Source organism: Halyomorpha halys, unplaced genomic scaffold (assembly GCF_000696795.3).
Source record: "Halyomorpha halys isolate HHAL.00 unplaced genomic scaffold, Hhal_1.1 Scaffold114.1, whole genome shotgun sequence".
In the NCBI taxonomy this organism is placed as follows: Eukaryota; Metazoa; Arthropoda; class Insecta; order Hemiptera; family Pentatomidae; genus Halyomorpha; species Halyomorpha halys.
In genome coordinates, this window is record NW_027110293.1 from 394,213 (window position 1) to 406,197 (window position 11,985).

The window sequence follows — 11,985 nt, forward strand, 5'->3', positions numbered from 1 at the left end:
GTTTTTAAGATATAGAAGAATGAAAAATTAGTGTTTTTAAGGTTTTGAAACAGCCGCCATTTTTTATTCTCCCTACCTATACTTGGCAGACTCATCAATTTTGACTATTAATTATACATAGTTTTCATTAAAGTAAAAAAAAATGGAGTGAGATAACTGCCTTTTTTTCTTCCCGGCTCTTTTATTATAACTCCTTTCTTCTCTTGCCCTCCTTCCCCTCCCCTACTATTATTCGACTTCTGACCTTTTTTTATTATTTACTAATTATCTTTCATCTATAACTACTAATTGTTTTTAATTGCTCTTCTTTATTTAATCATTACAAGGAGGTCCCTCACCACCAAATATTTCAAGTCGAATTCTCATGAATGGGACATATCAAAGCATCAGATGAGTATTTCACCGTATACCTTCAAGTACCATTGGTAGAAAAAGGTATTATCTAATCTGAATTATGTAACCATATGTAATGCAACTCATTAATTTAATTGTTTTTTTCTGTTTTGTAGGGATCGGGAAAATATATGTATATATATACATATATATCAGTACTGTCAGTATACAATCAATCTGAATGTCAACTTTTTGTTTTATTATGATTCAGAATGAGCGTGTAAGGGTCTCTCAAGAAAATTGTGATGTATTGTGCATGAGTATTTTTATATTTGAATCAGGAACCAAGAAGGTTAAGAAAGAAATTTAATATTTTTTGCTCTTGTTTTCATTGATATTAGCACAGTTTCATTAAAATATTACAAATAAAATTATTGATAAGAAAGTAAATAAATTATATAAATCGACCATAATAAAAATAAGAAAATCACTGCATGTTGGTGAGTCAAACAAACCAAAACCACTATTCAGAATCCACAGGTAGGACCATTGAAGTTGCCTGAGAAAAAGACATAAATCAAGGAACAGAGGTTATTGAAGGAGGGTAATGCCTCTGCTTGCAAGGTAAAATAACTTATAAAAACTGGTTAAGCAACAGGTCTAGGACATCTCAGCCAAATGTAAGTGCCAAGGACTAAGGAAACCTACATACCCGATTTAGTATCGATAAATAATCGAAAATATACTATAAAGTATATAAACATAGCGCGATATAAACATAGCGGTGTTTATTTTAATTCACCAGATTATGGATCATTTATAATTGAATTTTAAAAAGTACTTAAAGGTGCCTCTATGCCAGCTGTTCTCACAAATGTTTAAAATTTCCTTCGTGGAGGACGTTTTAACAATTTTTGGATAGTTATCCGACTCTGTAGATAAAGAAAGGAAAGTGTAGTGAATAAGACTTTTTTTTTTTTTTACAAACAATTATGTATTCAGAAAATGTATAATAATTATACATTAATGATTGTATAATCGTTACATTTAAATAGCAATTTTAATGGGAAAGATGCATGGGCGTAGGCAAAGGGAGGGGGGAGTAAAATAGTGAACTTATTTGATAGATGATTTCTTTCTGTAAACATGCTATAATAAGGAAGGTTATGTTGTTGAGTAGGCATGTCCACGGATCACAAGATCACAACCACATCTTCGAAGGGCAAGATGGATATACGGCGATTCTTCGATAAAAAAAGTAAGATTCAATGAGATTATTTCTAAAAATAATGAAGGAAACTAAAAAAAAAAAAAAAAACTTTTTTACATTTTATTCTTCCAATTATAACTTACAGTTTGCCATTTTAATAATCTCAGAATGTTTGTTGAAAATAAATTAAGGCCACCATCGTAGAGGCGGTGGTTAATATTTTTGCCAACAATCTCACTAGGCTGATGCTCTCATAGCAAACCTCTCCATCAGCTCTTATATTTTTGTATTTATTGTGTGTATAGTATGTATTTATGTACAATAATTAAGTTTATGATCGATTTTCAATAAGTTATTCTGATTATAGCTAATAAAAAATTAAAAAGCAATGATTAAATTTTATGAAATAGCATTAAAATGGTGGGAGTACCACTTGGAATGTGTGTATGTATTTGAGAGAAGTACACCAAATCTGAAAATGGATTTACTATTAGTAGATAAATTTCAACCACATTTTTATCATGAAATTATTTTCAAAATGGGGTGTCAACTAATATTCCATGGAATACGCCAATCGTTTTTGAAAGTACAGGTTATCTCTTCTTAACTATCTGTATATTAACCCGTGTTTATCTGATGCGCCATAGATGAGAAATCTTTCAATCCAAAAATAAACTCCTAAAACTAAGAAGGTTTTCTAGATGTTTCCTGATACGCAAGCCAAATGCTATAAATAGAACAAAGACAAGATATTCAAACGCGCCGAAAGGAATGCTATAAGAGTTCAAAAATAACAGGAGCCTAATGCAATTTGAAATAATTACAAGAGACTATAAGCTGGCGTGAATATAGCTCCATGCCAAATGGCCCTCTTCCAACCTATGACTTTTCCTCCCTTCGACTTATCTTGTATAATTGACATTAGTAAGATTTTATTACTTTAGGCAAAGGTTTAAGTGGCCCATAATTCTTTTGGATGATAAATAAAGTTGTACTATAATCGTAGGGACTACTTTTCATTTTCGATAATACAAGAAAACAAAGAGTGATGGGGATTTCTAGCAAAAGGCTATTGATAAATCTTCCTACATCTACTAGTACAAGAGCCCAAGAGGAGAAAAAAGGCAGTTATCTCATCCCAATTTTTGATTACTTTAATGAAAACTACGTATAATTAATAGTCAAAATTCATGAGTCTGCAAAGTATAGGTAGGGAGAATAAAAAATAGTGGCTGTTTCAAAGCGATAAAAAAAAACTAATTTTTCATTCGGAGCTCTATATCTTAAAAAGTAGGAACAACACAAAAAAACCAAAGAGAACGTCATTTAAAGAAGAGTAAATTTGCTAAAATATAAGCTCTAATAGAGTTATTTACATTAAACAGTTCTAGAGATATAGTTTTTTAAAAAGAAACATTTCATAAAAATGTTATATGGGACGTAAATGCCAAATTTATATTCATATGTGAATATCATAAAAACTACTTCCCCTACGAAGATAAGTGACATAAGCTATTTTATAGTAAATTAAATATTTTTTATTTTGTGTGTTGGCAGACATATGTGCGTCTTATGGATCTAGAAACATATATTTTCAAAAAACCAACTTTTTATACGAACAACCAGAAATTAACATTTTATGAGTTTATTTTGTCAAATATCATAAAAACTACTACTCCTACAAAGATAAAGATTTTAAGTATTTTGGTTTCTGAACTGAAGTTTTTTCTAAATCAAACTTATTATCCGAACAACTATAAATCAATTTATTTTAGCAAATATCATGAAAACTACTATTTCTACGAAGGTAAAGGTCAAAACTTCTTTATAGTCCATTAAACTAGCTTTAATTTGAGTGCTAATAGACATCTGTACGTCACATAGTTCCTGAGATATAGATTTTTCAAAATAAATTAACTAACTACTAATCTTCAGTAGATTTTTAAGAAATTTTGCTTTTTAAAAAGCTATATCTCGAGAACTATTGGACGTAAATAGCTCTTTCAGGGCTAATATTTCAGAAAATTTACTATTCTTCAAATAATGTTCTCTTAGATTTTCTAGTGTTGTTGGTAGTTTTTAAGATATAGAGCTACGAATGAAAAATTAATGTTTTTCTAAAGTTTTGAAACAGTCGCCATTTTTTATTCCCCCTACCTATACTTGGTAGACTCATCAATTTAGACTATTAATTATACATAGTTTACATTAAAGTAATCAAATATTGGGTACTATACTGAGCACAAATGCCACCTATATAGTGAGGTCCTTGGTCTTGCGATCTCTAGGTTACTAACTAATATGTTGGGTTCATACGTTTCTCACTTGCCGCAAATTCAAAACTTATACAATTGCTTGGTAAAGAAAGGAAGTATGAAACCTGTGGATACAGCTTGTTTTGTACTTTTAATTTTTGTATGCTATTAAATTCGATTTATTATATTAAAAAGAAAGAAGATAAATATAGGTGAGATGTAATAATCAGCAAATAAAAATGTAGATGATAATAAATCATATAAATAGTAGTACATAACCTATAAATTCAACTTTCGCTCTAGATATTTTTTCAAATTATGTGTTAATTTAATTTTTCAAATATATAATGTCTCTATAAATTTATATTTGTGCTTTTTTAAAATCAAAAATAAACTGCTATAAATGTTAATTAACAACATTTAAAACAATGTATTTACAACGAATCGATAGGATTTTAAAATATGCAACCATAAACAAGAGTGAATTATTGAATCCGAAGGTTGTGGAAATTCTTTAAATAATTAAAACACGAGAAGCACAAATATTTATCTGTTGGTAAAACTAAAACAGGGCTAACTGAACACAAACGTGTGGATATTATTATCAAGTGCTCTTTGATTTGTATGCCAAAACCGACACTCAACAGGTCGGCCACAAACTCAGGCCAACTCGTACCAGCCAATGTAAATATCAGCAAATTATATGGTAGATGATAAACAATTCAGTAAAATTCAACTTTCGTCAGATACTTATTAATTTAATTATCCAATTCAAATTCTATTATCCATACATATATAATGATTTTATAAATGTATATTGCTTGAATATTAAATTAAAAAAAAAAGAAGCTAAAATTATTGAAAAGATTTGAAACTATTTATTTACACCAAATTGATAAGCTAAGCTCCACCCACAAGGTTATCCATTTACTTATTAATGTGCATTACCAACTCTTCTTACTTAGTACATATCTATAAGAAAAAGAGTTATTTAGAACATTAAATAAATTACTATTGTATTAATTATTGAAAAATAAAATAAATTGACTGAAGTATCTGCGAATCAACAGAGATTCAAACTAGGACAGCTATGGCGTAGCGGAAACATTGGAACTTACGAATGATAATGAAGAACAACATCAGACAGCCTATAAAAACATTAGCTTTCAATAGCTGTATATTACCTGTGGTGTCTTATGGATGCCAAACAGGAGTTGAGGAACAACAACAAGCGCCATGAGAAAAAGATTCAAACATGCCTAAGAGCAATGTAGAGGAGCATGCTATGCATAAGAAGAAGCCAAAAGATCAGTAACCTAACAGAAGGAAATATACCAGGGTCACAGTTGTAATCAGGCACGTCAAGAAGATGAAATGGCAATGGGACAACTAATTAGAAAGAACGACGAAAACTGGACCAATAACCTAACAGAGTGGATCCCCTTGGATATGAAAAGGAACCGAGGCAGACAAAGAAGAGGATGGGTAGAGGGATATAGAAGGTACTAGTAGAGGGAACACTGTGATCACGAAAATCCAAGGATAGAAAAGACTGGAAGATGAAGATAAGCGAACTCTCAGCGAACCAAAGTACGGATAGTCTCCGTTAAAAGCTTTATTACTCCTAAAAAAAAAGGAAGGTCTATATACAATATGTACAGTATGAGAAAGAGAAAGTAGATGTAAATATAAAGTAAATAATGCTATTATAAATTTTTATATATTATATAAATAATGACTATTATTATTATAATTTACCTGCAGCGGTGGTGTAAGGATCGAAGCCATTGGCGAATTGGCTAGTGGCCGGGTAGGTTGCGGCAAGCGCGGCGGCTGCAGCGTTCTGATACTCGTAGAACTGAGACGCAGCTGCGGCTACTGCGGCAGCGTGACTGAGCGGTGCCGGCGGCAACGTTACGAGTCCACTGGGGGCGGCAGCGGCGGCGGCCGTCAAGTAAGGGCTCTGGTAGACATAGCTCGGCGGCATCCTGCAACATTTCTCACTGTATCTTTCTTCAACATCGCTAAGGTTTTTATCGTGCAAAAATATATTATTACTTATTATTATAAAGTATTATTACTTATTTTTAGTATTATATATACACTATTGTACTGCTTTATTTACCATCATATAAGGAAAGAATGCCTACACAAATTAAATAAAATTATATCCTAAATCATTCCATTTTCTATAAATTACTTCCAAATTTCGATGCTCATACTTCAGAAAAGTATAAAAGAAGGACAGTCAATAATTCAGACTTATATAGATATAATCTTAAATAAGCTCAAAAGCTCGGAGGTTTAAGAAAAGTAATGGATCTTAAAAAAATTGCAACAATAAAAATATGCGAGAGTCATTCAAATATTAACGAAACTCTTGTATATGCAACACAATGAATAGTCAAGCAAGACAATGACTCGGGTCTGGGATAAAACAATACAGGAAAACAGGAAACTTTAAATGGGAAATGACCACTGGCACGAAATAGCAAAGATGAGTGAGAAGAAAGTTGCACACATCAAGTACGCAAACCAATTAAATTATTGACGCGGGAGGACATCCGTAGATCCGCTACGTCCCGTCGCCGAGACTGAGTCTTCTCTAGAGAACACAATTGTTAATTCAATGCTACAGGTCTCTAGATCCGAAATCCAATGAAGCGGTGTATCCATCGACACCATAGGTCGCCCAACTCAACTAGGATCCTCTAGAGTGTCACGCTATCATCCATTCACGCGACGTGCCCACACACGAAATTCGCCCCATTCTGACGAACTTGTTGAGGGGAGTATCCTAGTACAGTGGCGCGAGTTCAATATTTTTCCTTCTTCTCCAGATGTCAGTTTTCCCAGCAGAACACAAAATTGTATGCCCAAATTTCTGACCGGTATGTTGAAATCGAGTGGACCAAGGTCTTGTTGAGGGTAATCTTGGTCTTGTTAGAAAGAAATCCACTTCAAAATTGTCTTGTAACCCAAGAATATTAGATAGCCGTCGCTATCCTCCTGCTGATTTCCGGGGATATTTCGTTTTCAGGGTAGGCCTCTATCCCCATATATACAAAGCGATTCACACTTCATTACACTTTCGAAGCTGTAGAATTCAACCTATGCGAGGTTGTCTACCCTGGGAATATTTTGCAGAGATCACTATTAAGATTGTTTCATTGCCAACAAGCTTTCTCTGAACAACGACAAAAATGGATGTTAACAAGACATGGAGAATTTCAAGGGAAGTTAAAAGCTCATGGAAAGAATATCGATCCTGGACAGTCCCCTTCTTTGGAACTGTCCCTAAGACAGTTGGACACGTTATAGCAACTCGCATCGCAATGGAAGGAGCCAAGTTGTAGAGGCAAACTGGGCTTTTCGCCCTCGATTGGAGAGAGTGTGCCTACAAGCTCCTCTGCTAGGTGTTACAAAGAATGAATCACACTTAAAGTACGGTCACATTGATCTACATATTTGGCATATGAAGATTTGACCTTCATTGCCAATACTCTACCCGTCCAATATACATTTTGGAATGCACTAGGCAAAGCTGGACACGAGTGTGGCCCAACCTTAGTTCGTGGGGGCTCCTTCAAGGAAAGAAAGCTACCATATCCGTAGTTCATGTGATCTTGTTTGATTTTTCTCGGCTCGGGGATGAGACATTATTCGGCAACTGAGTCAAGTCAACTTCTTCTTTAGTGAAGACAAGAAAACCTTCGAATTGGGAGGAAAAAAATTGTCAATAATAGGCTTATGCAAAACAATAATGTATTTATGGTTAACTGCTGACTTGTGTTAATCTAATTAAAGAAACAAAATTCTCGTTTATAATTGAACTACTCTCGTACTTTTGTGACTGCATATTTATATACTTTTCTATCCATACTAATGAAATTTTAACATTTAAATAATACTTATGATTAATTTTCTAACTAGATCAAGCTAAAATAAACAATACATAGGTTTTTCAATGATACCTATCATCAAACAATGGAATATATTTTATCGAATAAAACAAATACATAAAAGCGATAAAAAACATATAAATTCATATAAAACCTCGTCCATTTTGCTACATTATTTTGAAGAATATTGAACAATAAGTCATTTTTCTTATCATGTTTAAATAATTATAAATTTATGTTTGATTATTTTATAATTCATATTATATTATGGTCTAATTTAATGAACGACTTCAATGGCAAAAGCAATAATTCTGAAGGTTAGCTATCATAATCTCAAGGTGTAGCCGTAAAAAAGTGAAAAAAAAAAGTTTTCATGACTAAAACAAAATCCATGATAATTTATTCATATCAAGTATAGGAAAAAAAATTTCTTGTGGGTACCATCAGTCAAACTCTTGAACTAGGAAATTTTAAAATATTAATACAAAACATAACTTTATAAAACATTATTTTTTCTTTAAAAACAAAACAAAAAATAAAAATAGCCTAGAATGATTATTCAAATATTTTAAGATGAAATAAAAATTAATTAATCTATAATTTATTGACTGATGCAAATAACTTAACTAAAGAAACATTATAAAACTAAATTATAACTAAATGTATAACCTTTAAAAAAGTGAGAAAATACAAAAAATATTTATGCTTTACTTTTCTAATGTTACAGTGTTTTGAATCTAAGGAAAATATTAGTATTGGATTTTTTATGATAGCTTAGTATAGAAATTTAAAATTTAGAATGGAGTGATACTTTTTTTTTTTAATGACAGAACTTAAAGAGTACTTTAAAATATATTTTTAAATATTATAAAATTGTAATGTATATTGGATAGAAGGCCTTTATAATTTATCGAAGCTTGTACTTTTTAAATTATGGTAAGGAGACAATGAAATATTAATTCAGTGGTTGAAAGAACTCAGATCAAAATATGAGAACATTCAACAAAAAAAAAAAAACAAAATACAAAGCTCAGAATTGCACCTTCATTATTTAAAAGTTGATTATGAATTGTTTGTAAATCTTAAAAAATGAGAGAGGTAATATATGTTTTCTTTTACAGAGATAAACAAATTTTTGTTATACTCTTAATATACTGTATTAAATCATGAGGGAAATGATAATGGCTTTATTAACAGTTTAGGAAGAATTTTATAATAAATAGAAGTATTAAGATAAAAATCAGAAAATATAGTGAAACTAAATTTAATTTAGGTTAGAATAAACTCTTTAACAAAATATATGAAAACTTTCATACAAAGAGAATACCAATCTGTTGAGTTAGTACGTGAAAGCTCCGCTAGAGCTCATCACAATCAACTGGCGAAACAGGACTTAAGCCCAGTTCTACGGTGACTGTTTTCTTTCGTAAAACAATCACGACAGTGAGACAGTATGATAGTACTTGTTCTCACATTAACACTAAATCTAACCTCGCTATATAATGTACAGTTCAACATGGAAGGAATGATAAAAAAAATATGATTAACTAACAAAAATGTCTCCAGAAATTAAACGCGTTATAAATCATTTTTACACTGATCCCCAACATTGGGGAAATTCGAGCCGTTTTTGAAATTTAGATGTTCAAAGAAATTATTCTAATGGATGTATAAGTAAAGGTAGATAGTGGAATTTGATGAAATTTACATGAAAGCATCTAGGCATAAACTTTGAATTTCTAGATTCAAATTTGTTTTTAATTTTTTTAGACACCACTTACATTTCTTATCTTATACATAGCTTCTTACCTAGAAAATATTATATTTCATCTTTCACTATTATCAATCTGCAACAGTCTAATTCCATTATTATCAAACAATTATTTTGTATTATTCAATTTAATATTTTGTATAGTTCCAAATTTGTTTGTACACAATTTATTTTCAATTTTATGTTTCTCTAAATGATGGTTGTTATCCCTTTTGTTCTATAACCCTGAAACCCAGATCGAAACGTCGGCATTAATAAATATTTTTTTGTTTATTTATATTTTTCTATGCTGGCCGCATCCCTCCCCTCCCCCCGACCATCTTCTCCAATCAGTAATCTACGGTCGACTATCTATCTACACCTAATCATAAAAATAGGATTAATGATATTTCGCCATAATCATTTGATTTCCTCCGAAATTAGCCCTATTCGTAATGTAAGTGAGTCAAGGAATACTTAAATGAAAGTAGTGGGTGGAATTTGATGAAATTGACATCAGTTATAAAATAAAACTATCCATATAGTCTCACCCTTTTTATTTTCTGGTAATTCCTGTTAGACTAAATGGATACTTTTATTATAACCAATTAACAAACGTGTCTCAAACATGATAATTATTTACAAAGAAATTAATATCGTTGCTTTGCTAAGTAGTGAAACATAGGACATAAAAAAGCTTTAGGAAAGTCAGTAGAAAGACCTCAGTAAAGAAAGTAACTGCAATGGACAGTACTATCTTTATAATAAGTCCAACTATCTAACAAAAATCTTTTTTTCTTTTGTAGACGTGCCAGTATTGAAGCTAAGTAGCGAAGTGGTACCATCTAGATAAGCTGGCCAGACATTATTTATGGTCAGACATTCTTTAAAAAATGATAAAATATATTTTTTTATACTCCAATGATTTCCTCCAAATTTGGGCCAAACTGAACGAGCCTTATTCCTAATATAGGTGTGTCGAAGAAAAAACGTTTACGCATGCTTAAAGTAATATATAATCCTATCTTTGGAGAAGGTTCAACTCTAAATAAAGTCAAACCTTTTTAACAAAATTAATTTTATAAAATCAATTTTTCCAAATGTAGCTACAGTTCAAGCTAAGCGATCATGGTATACCATCTAGATAAGTAACCGGCACAATCCATTAAAAAAATCATTAAAATTCAATTAACGATACTTTTCCATACTCCAATGATTTCCTCCATATCTTGGCCAAACCGAACGTGCCTTATTCGTAATATAAGTAGGGTGTGGTATTTAATGAACTTGATATCGCAGTTTAGCTCAAACAGTGGCACAACTTTTAGTAAAATCATTTTTTTTTTTCTGATTTTAGATTTCAGATATTCTTAAATAGTGGTACATATGCAAAAAAAAAATTGTTGTTGATATTTTATTAATTATACTGCATACTGGAGTTAATTTTTAACAACTCTAATAGCTGTAGGAAAGTCTGCGGGTTGATCTCAGGGAAGAAAGTAGTTACTTTCTTACAGTTGTATATGGTACTATCTTTGGAATACGTTTAACTCTTAAATAAAATAAATTTAAACTCTTTAATAAAATCAAATGCAAAGCAGTAGATATTGTGCTAAGTAAGAAACCCACGAAATCCTACATCATCAAAACCGGATCAGAGATGATGAATAATTTTTTTCGATTTCGAGAATAAATTTTTTTTATCATCTTCTGCACGAGTATAAAACTTCCTTAACTTCGGTAGTATTAAATTTGATTCAACTCATAAATTTTTAATCTAGATTTGATTTGTTTTATTAAAGCGATAGGAAACAAATCAACACCAACAAAGCTAGATCCAACCTCAGTAATTATAACACAACTCAATTTCCATAAGCAATCAGTAATTATCAGTTAACAATTAATGGTATTAGTTAATTACAAATGGGGTGTAGCTTGAATTCAATTAGCCCTGTTGGATTTTCACACTCTATTCTCTTGGGTCTCCTCTACTGCCGGTCCGTAGCTTCATTGAATCGCAGGAAATAATGGATAGAATTAAATTTTCAAATCTAATTTTATCACAGTATTAAATCCTTCTATATTTAAATATAATTTTAATTATATTTATCTTTTATTGTAAGGTTACTAGTTGTCCAAATTAGTGACTGCGCCAAAGGGTTATACACCTCATCTAATACAAATATAAATTAAAAAGACTTTCTTTACTTGAAACTAATATTCGCCCTAACAACGACAATAAATTTGTTAACGTAGATTAAGAGCAGACATTCGGCTTTCCAACGGTTGTATTAAATTAGAAATTGGATAAAATGGAGAGGAGTTATAAACGATTATATGAACAACAGTAAAAAAATTTATATTTTTTAATTTCTGTGAAAAATGGTATTTATGTGTTTCAGACGACGCTAAGAATAAATATGATTCGATCATTACTAAAAAAAAAAACTTTGACCTAATATACTTGGAGCCTGATTGTTTTTGTTAAATGGAATTAGGAATAAATTTTACTCATTCTTCGGAAAGAAACGAATT

The 11,985-nt window shown here is 31.0% G+C and overlaps 1 protein-coding gene across 1 annotated transcript in view; it reads right to left on the reverse strand.

Annotated features, from left to right (window-relative positions):
- The window catches only part of LOC106677931 (RNA-binding protein 24-B), a gene marked incomplete at its 5' end in the record, with an annotated part of 100,360 nt that overhangs the window by 8,800 nt on the left and 79,575 nt on the right, over positions 1–11,985 (reverse strand). The window contains 1 exon segment of the mRNA XM_067048448.1: positions 5,557–5,786. Coding sequence (XP_066904549.1) covers positions 5,557–5,786 — 230 coding nt within the window.